Raw genomic sequence first — 18,999 nt, forward strand, 5'->3', positions numbered from 1 at the left:
AATTTAAGCGATATTTTTGTCTTTTGCTTCGTTTACTAATGGGGTAGGGTGGTTATGGGGAAAAGTACGGTAGAGTGAAGTTGCAAGAAAACTTGAAAAGTTGCTTGGTGGATTTTTTTAACTGTTGGGTGGTTTCTATTTGGGAATTTTATTCCATTGCTTGCTCGAGTTGATCACAGCAACAGTTCAGAATAAGCGTTGAGAGCTGTGTTACTATTGCAAAAGTGTTGAAGGTGAAAGATACAAAGAAACTTGTGGATTCCCTTTTCGAAAACTCAGAATCATAACATGGATGGTTCTTCCATGATAAACATCAAAGCAATCATCTTGGTGAAGCTCCTCTGTCTCCACAACTGTAGCTAGACTATGATGTGAATGTTGTTTACATTAGGAGTTTGAGAATGCACGTCGCCTGCACAATTGATTAACCTTCCTCTTTCGGCATCGCCGATTGCGATTATGAGAATTGATAATGACAAACCAGCCATAACAGCGAGTGATTTAGACAAATGCACCACCTAGCAAGTAAAAATTTCTGCAATTGAATGGTTGGGAACCGGAGATTCACAATCGACAACTATAACTTGTCAAATATCTAACAAAATCCCATTACCCCTTCAAACTAATTTGGAAATGAACTAAATCATTAGGAGAATCCATATCTACCATCAATCATTTTGTCATGTCACCATTTTGGGTAAGAAGGTTTAGAGGGTATGAACTTGCCATTAATGAGAAGATTACACCTATCTAAACACCTCATAATAGACCAAAAACACTATAGTATATTCTTAAAACATCATAATCACTAATATTGATAATGTAAAACAATGAATCTCATGGCTCAATCAACGTTACAAATTGTCAGAACCAACTTGCGTCATTACCATTATCCTCCTAGTCCTCCCTCTTTGTTTTATAAGGTAAACTCTACTCTGATATTCAGCATTATCCTTCTTTCTCCCCACACAGTCAGCATTCTATCCAATTGGACGTCGCCAACTCTCCTTCTTCATCTTTCAGCAGTGGCTTTTAAGCAAATATCATAAATTCCCGGGGGGTTTTAATCCAACAAGATTAAATAAAGTTATAAACCTCCACCAGGTCGGTTTATAGTTTCGTACACTCTGCAAAAACCAGAAATGAAAACCACACCAGAGCAGCAGAAACAAGCAACTCAAAACACACACACACAGATTGATGAGTCTCTCTGATTCTGAGCAGACCCAGAAGCCAGTCTTCGCAGCAGAGCCCACAGTGATGCCACAAAACCCAACAGAGTGAAAAAGAAAGCAACTTTGTATGTCTTTGCATCAGAAAAGCAATAATATTTCACAGACCCAGATCGGAGAAGGAGACCGGAAGGCTGAAAAAGATTGGATTTTGATTCCAATATCTGAAACCCAGTTTGTCGAACACGTCATCGCCACCACCCACTTTTGATTAATTCCGAAGCTAAATCATTCACCATCACCAAACCCAAATCCAAAATCGAATGAGGAACCCTTTTCCAAGAGTCCCTTTTAATCCAAGACCCTGTTCTCAGCTCACCATTCAAGTCCTATAATGACCCACATACCTTCTTCCCTATCCCACTCCGCTACTCTGTCTTCTCTGCACAATCACTATCATCACAACCATAGTCATTTGAATTCAGGCCCTTCTTCTTCATCATCATCGTCTTCCACTTCTTTTCTCTGCTCTGCTTCGCTGGCAATCATTCCCTTTGCCACAAGGTCGCTGCTTCTGAAGCTTTTTCGCCATTTCCGGTGTGCCCATTTGCTCAGAGTCCACTGTCGCTTGATTGTTCTCCTCTTGGTGCCTTCTCTCTACTTCATCACAAGTCCTCGCCGTTCTTTCGTTCTTGATTTCCTCTCTGTGATAGCTTTCTCTGCTGCCATTCTCATTTCTATAAACATTGCACTGCCTCGTTTGGTCTCAATTCGCTTGTTTCTTGCCCGCTCCTTGCCGCTTTGCTCATCTTGTTACACCTCCAAGCTCAACAAGCCTCCTCCTCCTCCTGTGCTCTGGTCAATTGGGTCCAAGCCGAAATCGGAGAAGAGGCCGAACTCTGGGTCCTGGGTGCAGGTTTATAGTAATGGGGATGTTTATGAGGGTGAGTTTGATAAGGGCAAGTGTTCAGGAAGTGGGGTTTATTATTATAATATGAGTGGGAGGTATGAGGGTGATTGGGTGGATGAGAAGTATGATGGTCATGGTGTGGAGACTTGGGCAAGAGGGAGCCGCTATCGCGGGCAGTATAGGCAGGGCTTGAGGCATGGAATCGGGGTGTATAGGTTCTTCACCGGTGATGTTTATGCCGGAGAGTGGTCTAATGGGCAGTGTCATGGGTGTGGAATACATACTTGTGAGGATGGGAGCCGGTATGTTGGGGAGTTCAAGTGGGGTGTCAAACATGGACTTGGTCATTATCATTTCAGGTAAATTACACTCTTCTCTTTGTTTTAGATATGTTAACGGATTTCCATGTTCTTGTATATGATAAGATATTGACATTTGGAGTTAACACACTTACTGGTGGACATGTTATTCTATAAGGCCTCTTATGGATGCATATAGAGTTTACTCAAACTGGAGTAATGACACATTAGCAATTTCCAGTAGGTTATGGCCAGGTTAATCAAAATGGAAAGAGAGGTGGAATAGTCGAGGGATTTGAACTGATTGCATACCCTCTCTGAGTTAAAAGGCTATTCCGAGATTGAGTAAAGCATTTTTTTTTGTTGTATGTCAAGCTAGATTGTTGAGCTTGGTATGCTATCTGATATAGGAAGCTCAGTTGCAAAGTTCATTGACAACTGAACCTCAATGTATGCTGTGTGGGTAAAACCTGGGAACAAAATATTTGGATGGATTTCAATCCATGAAATATTAGTCTTATGGGACTGGAATCCATAGAATTATTAGAGGTATAGTGTATTAGTCAACATAGTACATGTTTGAGGTATAATAAGCGTAATGGAATACATTGTGCACCAGGTTTGGCAGTTTACTAACAACTCTTTACCTAGAGATTTGTTTCTTTGAGTCATGAGCTAATAGACCTCGTAAGTCTGTGAGGCCTTTGGTTGTATTACTGTTCGGGGTTCCTTTGCTTTTAAAAAAAAAATTTAAAAATAAAAAATAAAAATCATTGTTGTAGGTCAGCAGGCTTCACTGTTTACAGCCTTAGGCTATAATCAGGTGTGTGTGTGTGTGTGTGTATTATAAGTAGGGATTTCACCTTGATGATGTGCATTACCCTCTCATTTTTGTTGTTATTGCATTCACCATGTGCATTTACTACAGGGTCCCCTTGAATCTCCTTTTTTATAGATTTAAATGAACTGCTATAAGTTGTATCTTCTTGATTATGCTGCTGATGTATTTTCACTTGTTAAATGGACAACTGGTTTGGTTTCCAACCTGCATCTGTCTTGTAGTTCTGCATGTGCTTGAAACCAGTTCTAACACTTGCTAGATAAATCAGTATATCACTCGCACATTAATCACCATATACCAAGAAATTACAATTGGAGAGAAAATATTTTAGTAGTGATCCTTGTGTTACATAAATCCATGTATACAAGTGAAAATCCCACAAGACCTTATATCAATGATAATCATAATTAGTAATATACAGGAGAGGTATAGTATGGGTAAATTACATACTTTCATGGTACTGACAGTTTCATATATGAATATGTTGAAAAGTTCAGCCATAGTAAGTGGGTTATTTTTTAAATTTTCAATGTGTATTTATTAACAAAAATTGCTGATTGATAATGCAGAAACGGAGACACTTATGCTGGGGAATATTTTGCTGACAAGATGCATGGTTTTGGAGTGTATCAGTTTGGAAATGGACATCGTTACGAAGGAGCCTGGCATGAAGGAAGAAAGCAGGGACTTGGTATGTACACTTTCAGAAATGGTGAAACACAATCTGGTCACTGGCAAAATGGGGTTATTGATCCCAGCATGCAGAATACCCATCCTGGATCCTCCTATGCTATCAACCATGCCAAAGTTCTGAATGCAGTCCAGGTAATTCTATGTTATGCCCTTGTGGTAAAAAAATAAAAAATTCTGAAGAAGTTCTATCTGTAATGCAATTTTCAATTAGTTAGCTACCTGAAATGAATCTTTTGTCAAGTTGCCAAGGCTCTGGTGTTTATATGGTTATTGTTTTTGAGTTTGGAATAAGTTGCTGTTTTACGGTTATTGTTTTTGAGTTTGTAATAAGTTGCTGACTTCATGAATTTAGAGTTTACACATCATCATCTAGTATTTTTTTTTTTTTTTTTGCTCTATTTCTTCGTATGGCCTTGGCACACCATCATACAAGTCATTTCTTCTCATGGGAACATCAATCAGTTAGATCTTTTTGTTGTCGCTCCATTATCAGCATTATGTGAAGGTCGGCATTGCTTTAGATTAGCTTTCTCTGAGGATAAACTGTCTCCTACTCTATGAGGTGTGTCTTCCATTGGTTTAGATCAATTTGGATTCGTTTGTTTTTTTTTTAGATTGTAGTGGATGTATTGTTGTGGTTTGTGGGGAGCTTCATGATAGCATTTTTGTCAGTCTATAAAAACATCTTTGTGAGGTGCATCTTCCATTGGTTTTAGATCAGTTTGTCTTCGTTTGGGTTTTTTTCGAGATTGTAGTGGATGTATTGTTGTGGTGGGGAGCTTCATGATGGCATTTTTGTCAGTCTATTGGAAGTTTGTGGATTGATGAGTTCACTTACTAACACTACACATCATCAGTTACTAGAGATAGGCTTTTGGCTTTTGACCTTAAGCTGCCTGGGCATTTCCTCTGGAATGACACCTTTGCATTTTTCAATAAAATATGTCCACCTTGCATTTATCTGAATTGAACAAGCGTTCACCGTGGTTTACTACTTTTTGAGTTTTTTTCACCAAATCATCTTTTGAATTATGAACAGGAAGCACGGAGAGCTGCTGAGAGAGCATATGAAGTGGCAAAGGTGGATGAAAGAGTGAAGAGAACTATAGCGACAGCTAATAAAGCAGCAAATGCTGCAAGAGTTGCGGCCGTAAAGGCTGTGCAAAAACAAATACACCAGCATAACAATGATGGCACCTCTCCCTCACGACTCGTCTAGTCTTAACAGACCAATCTAGAGCCCTCTGATTTGATGCATTCCCAATAGCCATGAGATATCATCTTTCTGTGATAATTTTGTCCACAGATGCTCGTATTACACCTTTTAGTGTCTGGACGATGAAAACAGGTTCTGTAGGCAGGCATCACACTTCTGCAGCAGAATTCTTACAGCATGTTATACTGTTACTGTTAGACAAAGCACGGACGCACACCGAGATGAGTGCCACGCAAATGGTTCTTTTGTTTTGTTCTCTTTAGTTTTTGTTTTTTCCTCTGCAATTATTACTATGGGCACCCGCCTGGAACCACATTCTGGTCATTCATATATACATATGGCCGTTTGAGGAGCAGGTAGGTTTTCCCATTTTCTTGGCCTAAAAACTATGTACATAGGATGAGTTGTGAGTAAGAAGAGCGTTCAAGTTCTGAACGAAGTTTGGCACCAGAGTGCCAAACTCTATAGCCCAGGGTTGCTTTTACATTTTTGCTTTCCTGTGATGTAAACTGAACTGGTTATAAACTTATAATTATGTGTAATTGCTCCTGGATGAACACTCTCTTGTCTATGTTGTTTGTGTACACGTCTTCTACAAGAAAGAAAAGAAAATCTAGAGACTTTATGCCAACATCAGAGCGTGGAGTAAAAGCTGAAACGGGCAAGAGAATATGTCGTATAGGGTTTAGTACAAGTTAAAACGAACTGGAGATAATTAAGCAACTATCCATTTTGTGGTGAACTTTTTCGGGATGATATATGGACCATATGAAACTGAATGGCACCAAGTTATAGATATTGGTGATGGACTGAAATTTCAGTATCACTTCATTGACAACTCATAGGGAGAGTCGTTTTACTTAATTCTGTTCTGGGTTGGCATATATCAATCTGTCATCAACAGTTATCTAAACCTCTCCGCCATGGAGGTTGCTTGACAAACAAGTCAAGACTTGTACCGATACCTGGGATTTGTGCTTGCGTTAAAAGTGTAGTATCTTATTTTTATTTTTTGGTCCTTACATAAGTTATAAAAAAATAGAAAATTACCACCTTCATGTTTACATGTCGGTGATTCTACCAGTATACCTGATCCATGCTTAATATGAAGAAAAGTTTTTGGCTGCTCCTCAGTTCTACGCAGAACTCACAGCCTAGTTCCCTACAATTCCTCTATGAAATTGTTGAGCTTCAAGGAATAAAAAGTAAGAAATACACTTATAAACCAAACCAAAAGTAAACCAGAAGTAATGACAAAACAGGCTCACACCTCAGGAACTCAAATTTTCAAGTTTACAGCGACTTTTTGGTACTATGACATTGCAGGATCAAAGCCTACAGAGAACAAACCCACTCCAAAACACCCGCGTCCTAGACAAATGTAATGACAAAACAAGCTCACACAGGGACTCGTACTTTCAAGTTTACAGCGACTTTTTGGTCATAGTACATATCAGGATCAACGCCTACAGAACAAACCCACTCCAAAACACCCACGTCCTAGACAATTGTAATGACAAAACATGCTCACACCACAGGGACTCAAATTTTCAAGTTTACTGCAACTTTTTTGGTACTATGACATAGCAGGATCAATGCCTACAGAACAAACCCACTCTATAACACCCGAATCAAGACATCAAGTCCTAGCCAAATGTATGCAAGGCTAGAGCAATGCACAGTGAACAAATCAAACCTGGCTAGTGCATGAACTCATTTCACAAATTCAAAGGCAGTAAAACAGAAATTGAGTCATTGATTAATAATTCCATTGCACTAGCAACCGAATAACTTCCAAGACAGCAAAATAATAATAATCTCTGATTAAAGATGCTACCACAAGTCAACAATGACATCCATAGTTCTTGAAAATAAAATAACAAGTAATAGGAGAAGAATTTCTCAAAACTGTTTGAAAGCCTACAAAAAGCTGAAATTGCCCGACACACAGAAGAGTACACCAACAGCAGCTTAACTCTCAGTTTGCTCCCTCAGCCTCCTGATGGTGCTTCTAACTGTAACGGCTGCAGCAGTGCTGATGAAGAAGAAAAAAAAATACTGTTTAGTTGATTTGTTTAAACAGAACATTTAACGAAAATTGAATAAAAGTAAGGAGAGGTATATTACTTCAAAGTATAGGCACCACCAGCCTTCACTTTGCCACAGTCCTTGCATCCCCAGATGCCAACAGCCTTCCTCTTCACAGCATACTGCAACAAAGACATTAAAAATTTAATCAGCTCTACTTTGGGAGTAAAACACTTAAGGTTTTGAGAAAATAAAACCGCATTACCTTGCCGCAGAATTCACAGAAATACTTGCTGTGCTGACTGACTTCCATCTTCTTAATCTGCTTACGCAGACTGGCACCATAACGGGTACCTGATATAACAGGGAAAAAAAAATCATAAACACCCGCATCAACAAAAGGACTAGGCTAGAAAGTCAAATGCAAACCATATCTAGACAAGCTCACAAACTGTAGCATAGAACCACATTTCTCTTATGAAAAAAAAAAACGCACATCAATACATAACTTCCAAGAAAATAAAAGACAAACAGTGTCGACTAATAACTTCCGATTATCAATCACTTTCAGAATTACTTCTCAAGACACATAAACCTCTTCAATTAACATACCGAACCGAATGTTTTCACTCACAAACACCACAAAGCCCATATATAAACCAATAAGCGAAAGATAAAGCCCACACATTTCTCACAAACAATCACAAAGGCATCACAAAAGCAATACAAGCCATCAGAACAGAAAAGGCAATTAGATCTCTCTAAATTCAATAGAACGTACCATATTTCCCAACGATTCCAGCCTTCTTCGTTCTCTTAGTCTGCAACAAAAACAATCACCATTTCTTAGAAACACGCAACTTTTCCAGATACCAAATCAATTTGAACTAAAATTCATCGTAACAACTCTGTATTCACTAATCGAATCAAGTTTCTAGCTTTAGCTCAACAGAAACTTAATCCTTTTCTGCCACAGATTTAGTGAAACCTTGAAGAACAACTTTCAGTGGAAACAGAGAGAGAGAGAGAGAGTTACCATGGTTGGGGATAGGAGAAGGTCGCTGGCTCTGAAAGTGGAGAAGCGGCTGCTACTGACTTCTCTGAGCAATAGGAGAAACCCTAACTTGCTTTCTTCGCTTTTATAGAGCTTTAAAATGACCTATTGGGCCGACCCTAGAACGGGTCAAGGAGTTTGGTCCGAACCAAAATCTACTATTCAGCCCAGGCCGACTTCATATTTTCATATTTCCTTATCTTTTGAGTAAAAATAAAAAAAAATTCCTTGGTTTGGTGGGTTTTTTTTTATGGAACATAAAAGAAATATTACAAAATGGAAACACCAAGACAACCAAATAGAGCTGTCAGTTTCGACACGACCTGATAATACGACTCGAAACCCATACGAAATAAAGCAGGTTGAATCCGCACGATTAAAAAGTGAGTTAGCCGAGGGTCAACCGCTATGACCCATTTAATAAACGGGTCGGCCGCGAGTCAACCCGCCAATATAAAGTGAACCTGTATAACCTGTTTATTAAATAAGTCAGGTTCTATATTATATATAATCCGCATAGACGACCAATTTTTTTTAAAAAAATATTATATGTATATAAAGGTCGAATAAGACTTTTTCTCACTTTAAACTAGGGTTACCACTTCACCATTAATACTTTAAATTCTCTAGTGAATTTACTCAATTTTGTGCATTTTTTTAGTTAAATGGGTTGCAATATTAACCCTTAAATGGGTCTGTTTGTTTAACACGACACGACATATTTATTAAATGGGTTAAACGGGTTTAAAAAGGGTAACCCGTTTAATAAATATGTTAGGTTTCAGTTTAAATTTTCGACACGATTATTAAATAAATTGCGTTTAGGTTTGTCTCTTGTGACACAATAAATACTTTGACCCGACACGAATTCGACCCGACACGACCCATTGACAGCCCTACAACCAAAACTAAAATAATCTAAATAAAAGGTCAAGAAGAGCGAGAAGGTCGAGTGGGGAAACTTCTTAACCTAAAATTAAGAATTCAAAAACATAACCGCATTAGCAATAAAATTTGCTTTTCATAATGTGATAAAAGGAATTATCCTCAAAATCCTAGCAAGGGACAAAATGTTTTTCACCAAGGAGCGAAGGCGCAGGGACATCACAAGCATTGTTAATGCAGTTACTAACAAGCTCAAGTGTTTTCTTCGTAACACAATACTAAATGAGGCAAGATTGGGAATGTCAACAAGAATGGGGGAAGAAATTGAAAATTTATTTGACCCAATAACCAAAAAGACAAAATTAGTTACAGTCTTAGTTTGATTTGCAGTCTCATTGATCTTCCATAGTGATACTTGAGACAAAAAGAAACTCGTAGCATTCTTGTAATTCATGATGAAGCCAAGTTGTATAGTTGTGAAATGCGCTTACACATGAAATAAAAAATTGCAGGATTACATTGCAAGCTCCGTTGTAGTCTAGTTGGTCAGGATATTCGGCTCTCACCCGAAAGACCCGGGTTCAAGTCCCGGCAACGGAAAATTTTTTTTTTCCTTTTTCTCGAGGGCAAGTTTCAATCCAGAAATCATTCATGCTGAAACCAGAGAATCAATCTCCATTGTGATCTCTAATTAGTAATTACCCCAACAGCTCCGATAAACCCAGATTGATTGGATCTGGTGCCATCCAGATTAAGTTTCATAAACCAACAGGTTTCAACCAAGAAGGATATTAAGACAATAACAATACAACCTGGAGAGTTGAGCTTGAGCATTCCTCCATTCATTTGCAGCATTTAAGATGATTTGGGTAGCATTGGTAGGCAGCTGGAAATTATCCTCACAAAACTACCTTATTTCTCCACTTCCATAAATACCAAGTGAAAACAAAAATACTGCACCATCTTAAATACAAGGAGGCAGTGTAGATTTGCACCAGCCAGCAAGCCATCCAAGCCAATCCAATTGAAAAGCCAACAAAGAGATTCCCAAATGGTGGGGACTTTAGGGCAATCCCTAAATAGATGTAATAGAGTTTCTACTCACCTTGGGCAAGCATGACACTTATCATTTTCTGTAAAACCTTTTTGTACCACGAACACTCCATAAAAAGGTTTTTAACTTGGCAGGAATATTCATCCCCCTATTATTGAAGTTTAGATGGTATAAATCTTGCTGGAATCAACGAGTTGTGCATAGCCCTTTCAGTTTTTCCTTTGACTATATACATTTGCAAGTTGTACATAGTCCTTTGAGTTAACCAATTAGGAATCTGATACCTTTTTAGCGAGTCACAGACTCCATGAAAAAGTAATGTTCAATTAATGTTTATATGCAGCTAGTTCATGTGTTTAGATATATGCTGGGTCAGTAAGTGTTTCCTTGCTACTACTGTGACGAAAAAAGGGAATAAACATCCATATTTGAGCTATAGAAATGACATCCACAGTTACCAAAACATTGTCAAAATTATCTTCTCATTCCCAGAATATGGTCTGAATACTTCCATAAAACCCAAATGATAGATACACTAGAACATAGAGATGAGTACTGTTAAACCGAGACAAGCATGATATAAACAGCCAAGAGTTTGATCTATCTAGGTGTTGTGATCTCCTAAAGACAACTAAGAAATAACACGAGGAAGAAACTGGTAGATAGAAAGTTGATAATCCTTCCTATGCCTTGCTTCTTTGAGCCTGTATCAGATGTGTAAAGGAGGAAACAATTAAAATCTTATCAAGTTTACAATATGGCTACACAAAAATTACAAAAGCTTCATAGATTATAGCTGGAAAGACCCTACAGAGTTTCAATATATCTTTGATTAATCAAAAGATCAGTCATTCATTAGAGGAGTCATTTTGGATAATGGGATGCGATATATTGAGTTGCTGAAAATATCACAACATACCATGCCAGTTATATGACAAGAGGACAATATTCATCATCTTTCAACTCTAATTAAAGTATGTTTGATTCAACTCTAATTAAATACAGCGGCAAATAACTGGCAACTGTAATCCAGGTGCATAAATAAATGAATGCATGGATTTTTCTATTGATCTTTCCGTGAAGCGAGAATGCATACAGCAGACACTGAACACGCAGATTTGTATATGTACAGACAGGAACGTAACAACACCAACAAGAACAACTAATTAAATTGCAGATGTCGCATCGCATACTTCTTCGCCATCCTCAAAGTACCTCTTGTATAAAAACAGCTTCAGAAGCTTTAGAATCTTCATCTGTCAAACCCAGAATATAAGAGAAAAAACAGATGCTTTAGAATCTAATGGAGGTAATATGTTTTCCTAGAGCATGGTAAAGAAGTAACTGCAAGATATAGTAGAATAGAACAATTGTATTAAACTATGAATTCAGCTTCAAAGATCAGGAGATTTACATAAAATCTTCATCCAAATATGAGGCTTCATCCAGTAATGTTATCTTGTGGAATATATGCTTGAGTTTCTCATGCTGCACCATCTCTTCCAAAACCTTGTCCTCTGCGACCGCAGATGGGAGTTTCTTGGCATCTGCTTCTGTATTCGAACAAGAAAATACCAATTCAGACAACCGATGCTTCTCAACTTGCCGGCTGTATTTGTCCTCTTCTCTTGCCCCAGCCATGAGGAGATGGTATATGAAGACAATCTTTTTCTGTCCCAATCGGTATGCTCGGGATATAGCTTGCCTCTCGACAGATGGGTTCCATGCAACATCAAGCAGTACAACCCTTGAAGCTCCAACTAAACTTATTCCTTCATTACAACCTTTTGTTGTAGCTAACATTGCCTTTGCTTTGGAGGATGGATCATTGAAATAACTCATTGAGGATTGGCGTTGCTTTGCATCACATTTTCCATCCATATACACAACCTCCTCTCCTTCCACCCACTGAAACTGAGATTTGAGCATGTCCCTTATCAAGAACAATGGATCAAGCCACTGACTGAATACCAAAACTCTTTCCTTCATAGCTTGACAAAGCCGAATAAGATCAACTGCAAATCTTGCCTTGACTCCACATTCAGGATTTAACTTAATTTCAGTTAGCCTTTCCCAGTCACCTGAATACTCGTCACCCTCATGAAACATAGAGCGCTCTTCAGTAAGCAAGAGAGAAGGATGGATAGTTACTTTAGCCTCTATTCTTTCATATTTGAATGGATTCTTTATCAGCCGAGTTCTGTCAGAATATCTCTGCTGTAAAGCTGTTGGCTGTAGAACAACAACTGAGTTCCTTAACCCTGGAAGCTTATCTTGCAGTATGGTGCCTTTGTAAACATTCACAAATGGGGAAATCATACCTCTGACCTCCTTGGCTCGCTTTGTATTATCATCCGCAAATTGGCCTCTCCCAGCATTGCTTTTTCTGCCTTCTCTGCCTCGAATTTGGTCCGAAGTCCATTGCTTTTTGTCAAAAGCTCCAAGGCAGGTAAGATTGGTGGTCCATTCTGGCCTCACCAAGCGGACTGTATTGTAGAGCTCCTCAAAATTATTCTGAAAAGGAGTACCAGAGAGGATAATGCGCCTTCTTGTTTCCAGTTTTAAAAGAGCATTCCATGAGTGACTCTGGTCATTGCGAGGATTGTGCCCTTCGTCAAATACTACAAGACCAGGAAATTTAAGAAGGATTTCACTCATCTGCTCAACTTCGAACTTTCGTCTTGAAGAAAGTGGATGTTTTCCTTTCTTGGTAGGGGCTCCACATACCTGTTCAAACAGTGAATAACTAATCCCCAAGATGCTTCTTTTCTTTGCCCAGGACTTCAGCTTCACGATACGGGTCAAGTTTATCATTTCTGAACTTTTACCATCCTTCACAAGATTGCGAGCTGCTTCATCCTCTTTCCCAGTGAAATCAGGATTGTTAAGATTGTGAAAGGGAATGTCAAAACCCCATTTCTTAAACTCCTCTTCCCAAGTAAGGAGCATGGTACGTGGAGCAACGATGAGGGGCCTGCTTGATGGGTTAAAATTCATGTACGACTGGATAAAGATTATAGTCAAACGAGTCTTTCCAGTTCCAGGTGCATGCGATATAATGCATCCATCACCACCATAAGCAGTAGGTTTTTCCAACTTTCCAAGCTGGATTCCACCAGCTAAGTGCCTCCAGATAAATTCAAAACCTTCACGCTGATGAGGGTACATATCACTTTCCACACCAGGGATCAAGTCCCACACTGTGCCTTCAGTATGAGCATGGGAACTAAAGCCAGAATCGTCAGGGTCATTACACTGAAGATCATCAAGGATAGACCGGTTGTCTTCTTCATAAAATCTCTTCCCAGATTTTCCATAGGGGTTTGGAGCCTGGAATGATCACAACCAAGGGAAAATTAACATGTCAGATACTTCAAAGTTTTAGCAATAAGAAATTAAATTGCTAGACAAAGCAAAGGATTAACCAAACGGCAGAAACATTCAAGGACATTCAGCACAACTAACTTGATAGTTCTATTTGAAAGTCTAAAATCAACAAATTCAAGCTTTTAATAATATTAAGCACCAATGAGTTTAATGAAAAATGTCATCCTTCAATCCTCCAAATATCAAAGAACAAACAAGACTTGTCAAATTAGAAATATCAAAGGAATTGTCGAGTCCAATAATGGAAGAGTTATTCCCAAACAACATCAGCAATACAATAGAACCTAAAACTTGAAAACAACAATTGAGAATACAAATTGAGTCAAAATACTTGGGCTTGCGGTTTGTAGTGAAATTAAATCAAACTAAAACCTAAAAATTGAAAACAACAATTGAGAATACAAATTGAGTCAAAATACTAGGGCTTGCAGTTTGTAGTGAAATCAAATCAAACTAAGCAAACTAAAGGTACAGAAAATGGAATAGAAATACAGTATGGTATCCAAACAATGAATCCCACATATTTCCAGTAAGTCCTTGCTACATCTCTAAACCAGAACGAAAGCCTACAAAGGATGCATACTAATGCATGTGCCAACACAGTGCCCTGTATTCAGCATCATCAACAGATTTAAACACCAGACTTCAAAAGATTTTAGTGCAAATGAAAAACACCTAAATACTTAACATGATGAATCTCAATTAAAACTTGAAAGGAACATAAATAAAAGATCGCAAGACTTACAAAGTCTGGTACAATATACTTGATCTCCTGATGCACATGAGGGCAGAATCGACATATGTATCCAATTTCTTCATCAAGTATAAGATCATGTTTTCCTTGACTACAAAGCATATGCTGAGTAACTTCCTTACCGGGAGGGATTGAGTCATTAGTTTCAACCTGCCAACCAAACTTTCAATTATGAACAATCTTATGGAAGAAACAATATAAACAGATGTGAAACTGTACAATTTGTAACTGGTTCCAAGTACACGTATTAATACAGCATAGAGCAACAAATAATATAGGAGTGTTGTTTATGCCATAGTTAAGCATGTACTAATAGGCTATAAAACACCATAGTTAAGCATGTAGTTTCAAAGAGTAGATTTATAGGAGTGTTGTTTATGGCAACCTACCACAATAGAATCAGTGGAACCAATCCCTTCAGACATGAGGACAAAGTCATATTGTTCAAAAAGTTCTTCTAGTTCTATCTCAGAAGCTGACTTCTCTGGTGCAGGACTTGGAGGATGACCAAGCCTGAAAAACTTTGGAAGAGGCTCATCTCTTGGAGCTTCATCCTGGGGGGATTCATCGTTAGAAGGAGGTAACTGTTCCCCTGACACTTCTCCCTTGTCATAAATCGAATCTACAAGAATCATAAAGGCATTGCAATCTTTTGGTGCTGTAATGCCCTTTTCGTTGGTAAGCTCCCTCACCCTTTCTTGCTCCTTATACAGTTCCGGACGACTACCACCATATGCCTCATCATTGTCTTCCTTTCGTGAATTAATGGATTCTGAAAAGTTGTTTCCTTCAGCCTGGATAATCAGGAAAGTTCATGTCAAAATACAGTCGAACAATTATGTGCTTGTGTTGACAAAAGATGAAAGGTTCTTTACTACAATCTACGTATTAGCTGGGCCGATGTTAGATATATGCATGATACAAACAAAGGAAAGATTGATAATGGCGACTCGGAAAAATATATAAATTTGTACTTTCTTACCTCTACACCCGTCTTGCAAGCCGTCTGCACATCAAGTTTACTGCCTTTATCAAAACCAGATTCTGAAGTACCACCATGCGTCTCATCATCGAAATCATGTATCCTATTCTTTGACCTTGCATCATCATTTCCTTTGGCCTGAATGATCAATAAAGATTATGTCAAACTAATATAGTTTATGAAACACTATAAAGACTAGAGTGTACTTCTGAATAACAGAGTACAGAGATTAATATATGCAAACCTTAGATTCAGTCGAAGCATTCTCATCATATGCCATAGCAAATTTATATTCATCAAAAAGTTCATCTACTTCTCTCTCATAATCTGGCTTCTCAGGAATAGTTGGCTGCTTAGAAAAACTGAATCTCAAAGGAAGAGATTCAACTTTTGGGGCTTCAAATGCAACTGTAGGTAACCTTTTCCGTTTTGGTGCCCTCGTGCCCTTTTGTTTAGAAAGGAAGCTATCCCCTGCGGACTTTTTGCATTCATTATGCACCTCATTCCATTTACCGGACCAAGTTTTACGTCCAACAGCCCCAGTTTTTCCTTTATATTTGGTGCCATCCTTTAATCTACTAGCAGAACCAGTTTCGGACTCTGCTTTCAATTTACCATTGTTTTCATTTCTGCTATAACCAAAACCAGTTTTTCCCTCACTGCCGTATTCTCTTCTTTTATCCCACCCATCTTTCCTTTCAGCATATACACCTCCCGCCTTTCCCAGTTTCTCACTTCTGTCATTCATATCATGAACAGAAGAAGAATGTAGATTACACTCATCACCACTTCTGTTTTCCTTCGAATCAAGCCCAACACTTTCTTCATTCCACACTTTCCCATCATTGTTATCATCACTTCTATCACACCCAATTCTCTCTTCGGCCAACACACTCTCTGCCTCCCCCAATTTCTCAATTCTGTCATTAATATCATGAACAGAAGAAGAATGTAGATTATACCCCTCACCAATTCTGTTTTCCTTCGAACCAACCCCAACAATTTCTTCCTGCCACACTTTCCCATCATTGCTGTCATCACTTCTATCACACCCAGTTCTCTCTTCGGCCAACACACTCTCTGCCTCCCCCAATTTCGCACTTCTGTCATCGATATCATGACCAAAAGAAGAATGTAGATCATCCCCATCAGCATTAATCTTTCCCTTCGGAAGAATCCTTAGACTTTCTTCCTTCCAGACTTGCTCAATTCTGACATCAGTATCATGAGCAGAACAAGAATGCAGATCATCACTTATCTTTCCTTCCAGACCAACCTCAACAGATTCTCCTTTGCTTACTTTCTTGCTGCTGTCGTCAAAATCATGACCATAAGAAGAATGCAGGTCATCCCCATCAGCATTTCTATTTCTCTCCAAACCAACCTCAACACTTTCCTCCTTGCTTTCTTTCTCATTCTTCTCTGTCAATTCTCTCTCCTCTTCATTTCCCTCCTCACAGCTATCTTCATCTGAAAAAGAAATACATTCCTCATCATTTTCCTCCACTGTGGACTCTTTCCCTGGCAAGAACTCACTTTCGGATGAAATGGCCTCATCACTCTCGTTACCACTGACATCATCAACATCCTCATTACTTCCACCATCACTCACATCATCAACATCAACTCCTCCTCCTCCTCCTCTTCCCTCTTTACCTTTAGAAACTACTACCTCCTCCTCATCATCACTATCCACCAAATCAACAACTTCCACACCATTATCTGAAACAGCTCTCCAGTTGCAACCATCTTTGTTGCTATCATCTAATCCTAAACTCCTCTTTCTCTTCACATCAACCGCAACTCCTTCCCCCTTTCCCTGTTTCCCACTACTCTCTTGAGAATAAAAACCCTCCGAATCGTCATCAGTCTGTTCCACATGATCAGCAACCCACTCAAAACTCTGTTTCCTAGAACTGGACTCACTCATATGAGAAACAGAAGCCTGGTTGGACCTCCTCATTTTCTTACTCCTTGCTGGACTCACCCCACTGTTGATCTTCATTTCCCGATAACGTTCCATGAGAGCTGTTTCTCTCTTCGACCTTGTTCTGCTTGATATAGGCCTATAATCCATAGACTTCTCTACAAGGACTCCACAATGTCCTGCCAAAAACATAGAAATTGTTCATATAACAGATCAAAGGTTCCACATTTACTACCAAATACTGCACTTCCGCACCAAAATGAACGCACCCACATATATAGAATAGCCATTCAACGCAGAACCTTAGGATTCAACTTTTCTACCCAAAAAAACAAAGAGTTTCAAGAACACTTACTTTCACACCAAATCACAAACTAAACACAGGGATTCACTCGTTTTGACAAAAAAATCAAAACAAAAAAGTATAAGGTCTTTCTCACTGAAACCACACACAACATACATATAAAACAAAATAATCAGAAAGGGTCAATATTTTCTACTCAAAACTCAAAAGAACCAAAGTGCATCAGAAAATTATGTCTGCTACACCAAGATCACACATACCAAAAACAACACCATTGAAGACATGAACACGAAAAAAGACAGAGAAAACATTGCTTTAGATAATGAGAGAGGTGTTCCAAGACAAAAATGTAAGCCTTGTGTTAAATAAAACCAGAAGCAGAGAGAAGATACAGTACGGACAGAACAGGTTATACAAATAGGCGCTTAGAAGAAAATACAGAGCATGCAGAGAGAGCTAGCTGGGTTCTCTGTTCTCTCTTCCTCTCCCTCTCGTTTCTTACTGGAAGAGCAAGAGTTGAGTCAAATGGAGTCTTCAGTCTTTGTTTGACCAAAACACCCCTTCATGGCTCTGAGGTCCTGGTCTTGCAAGGGGGTTTACGATTGTAATCTGGTGTGAGATAGGGAGGGTAGAATTGGTATTTGATGGCACACGTGTCCGTGAGTGGAAATTAATACCATATTTGTAAGTTACAGGCTCATTGGCTTTCCTCAAACAGACCTCACTATTTCTGACCCAAAAAAAAAAAAAAAAAAATGGAGACCATACTATCATCATTGCATGCTTTGGATACTTCAATTTGATTGGACTAAACGTCACAATCAAGCAAGTTTTAGAAGCAAAAAAACTATTTACAAGAAAACGCTCGAGTCTTTATCATTATTGTTTGTATTGAAATAAATAAATGAAATGAGGTTTTTCATGTTTAAAGAAAACATGGGAGTGTGAATCTAAGCTGGGTTTTAGAATAATTCTGACGTCTGTTTTCTAAGTGGAACTTCAAGAGACATAAGTTCTCAAGTGTTAGGGGTATTCCCTATTGAAGGGATTGAATTTTTTTTTTTTTTAAAGTGTAAGGTTAGTTTTTTGACATAACGTTCAAGAGACATGATCTCGTAAAGTAGCGTGATTTGGGCCATAAAGATCAATTTTGAATAAGTAATGTTGATTTTCTGTTATAGAATGGTATATATTCAATTTAACTTTTTGAGACTTTTTCAACTAACAAACTTTGTTTAGCTCAAGATATTATCTTTTCGAATCTCGATTACCAACTCGAGTCTCAAGAACGACAAAACATAGTGATTTAGATTAATTACTTGTTACGAAGTTGGTGTCTCACTTATTCCGTCAGCTTCTTCAACTCCATGAAAAAAAATTTACCATCTTAATTTTTTCGAACTCTTGAATGTCGAATGTCGAATTTAATTGTTTCTAAAATAAACCATATATACCGAGTACCAACTCTGAATCTTGGAGAAGGTGCATGAACA

General features: G+C 38.4%; 3 protein-coding genes and 1 non-coding gene across 9 annotated transcripts; 2 read left to right on the plus strand and 2 right to left on the minus strand.

Moving 5' to 3' along the window:
• Positions 1-966: 966 nt before the first annotated feature.
• On the plus strand, positions 967-5,690 carry LOC112175773 (MORN repeat-containing protein 1). The gene is made up of 3 exons (XM_024313518.2): positions 967-2,441; positions 3,792-4,047; positions 4,955-5,690. The coding sequence occupies exons 1-3, from the start codon at positions 1,567-1,569 to the stop codon at positions 5,132-5,134; spliced, it is 1,311 nt and encodes a 436-aa protein (XP_024169286.1). The 5' UTR covers positions 967-1,566; the 3' UTR covers positions 5,135-5,690.
• A 1,177-nt stretch (positions 5,691-6,867) lies between these two features.
• Positions 6,868-8,313, minus strand: LOC112178927 (60S ribosomal protein L37a). Its single transcript, XM_024317202.2, has 5 exons — positions 8,196-8,313; positions 7,941-7,980; positions 7,425-7,513; positions 7,259-7,341; positions 6,868-7,166 (listed from the first exon to the last, which is right to left on the minus strand). The coding sequence occupies exons 1-5, from the start codon at positions 8,196-8,198 to the stop codon at positions 7,103-7,105; spliced, it is 279 nt and encodes a 92-aa protein (XP_024172970.1). The 5' UTR covers positions 8,199-8,313; the 3' UTR covers positions 6,868-7,102.
• Positions 8,314-9,625: 1,312 nt separating this feature from the next.
• Positions 9,626-9,698, plus strand: TRNAE-CUC. The gene has a single exon. It is a non-coding gene; the product is annotated as a tRNA-Glu (tRNA).
• A 946-nt stretch (positions 9,699-10,644) lies between these two features.
• LOC121050453 (SNF2 domain-containing protein CLASSY 4-like) lies at positions 10,645-18,047 on the minus strand. 6 transcript variants are annotated; one of them, XM_040510415.1, is made up of 7 exons: positions 15,520-17,464; positions 15,276-15,413; positions 14,683-15,087; positions 14,285-14,443; positions 11,567-13,482; positions 11,368-11,408; positions 10,645-10,856 (listed from the first exon to the last, which is right to left on the minus strand). In XM_040510415.1, the coding sequence occupies exons 1-6, from the start codon at positions 17,392-17,394 to the stop codon at positions 11,405-11,407; spliced, it is 4,497 nt and encodes a 1,498-aa protein (XP_040366349.1). In that variant the 5' UTR covers positions 17,395-17,464; the 3' UTR covers positions 10,645-10,856; positions 11,368-11,404. The 6 variants fall into 6 exon arrangements, with proteins under 6 accessions (XP_040366349.1, XP_040366353.1, XP_040366351.1 ...); XM_040510419.1 differs by lacking the exon at positions 10,645-10,856 and adding an exon at positions 17,908-18,047 and having other exon boundaries at positions 11,026-11,408; positions 15,520-17,381; XM_040510417.1 differs by lacking the exon at positions 10,645-10,856 and adding an exon at positions 17,904-18,047 and having other exon boundaries at positions 11,026-11,408; positions 15,520-17,381.
• Between the last annotated feature and the right edge of the window lie 952 nt (positions 18,048-18,999).

The sequence above is a fragment of the Rosa chinensis genome, chromosome 7, assembly GCF_002994745.2.
Source record: "Rosa chinensis cultivar Old Blush chromosome 7, RchiOBHm-V2, whole genome shotgun sequence".
Taxonomy (NCBI): domain Eukaryota; kingdom Viridiplantae; phylum Streptophyta; class Magnoliopsida; order Rosales; family Rosaceae; genus Rosa; species Rosa chinensis.

Coding starts and splice junctions, on each gene's coding strand:
- LOC112175773 (XM_024313518.2), top strand. CDS start 1,567: ATGACCCACATACCTTCTTCCCTATCCCACTCCGCTACTCTGTCTTCT. Junction 2,442..3,791: donor CTTGGTCATTATCATTTCAG/GTAAATTACACT, acceptor TTGATAATGCAG/AAACGGAGACACTTATGCTG. Junction 4,048..4,954: donor AAGTTCTGAATGCAGTCCAG/GTAATTCTATGT, acceptor AATTATGAACAG/GAAGCACGGAGAGCTGCTGA.
- LOC112178927 (XM_024317202.2), bottom strand. Junction 7,342..7,424: donor TCTGTGAATTCTGCGGCAAG/GTAATGCGGTTT, acceptor TCTTTGTTGCAG/TATGCTGTGAAGAGGAAGGC. Junction 7,167..7,258: donor GGTGGTGCCTATACTTTGAA/GTAATATACCTC, acceptor CTTCTTCATCAG/CACTGCTGCAGCCGTTACAG.
- LOC121050453 (XM_040510415.1), bottom strand. CDS start 17,394: ATGTTTTTGGCAGGACATTGTGGAGTCCTTGTAGAGAAGTCTATGGAT. Junction 15,088..15,275: donor CTTGCAAGACGGGTGTAGAG/GTAAGAAAGTAC, acceptor CTGATTATCCAG/GCTGAAGGAAACAACTTTTC. Junction 13,483..14,284: donor AGTATATTGTACCAGACTTT/GTAAGTCTTGCG, acceptor TGATCATTCCAG/GCTCCAAACCCCTATGGAAA.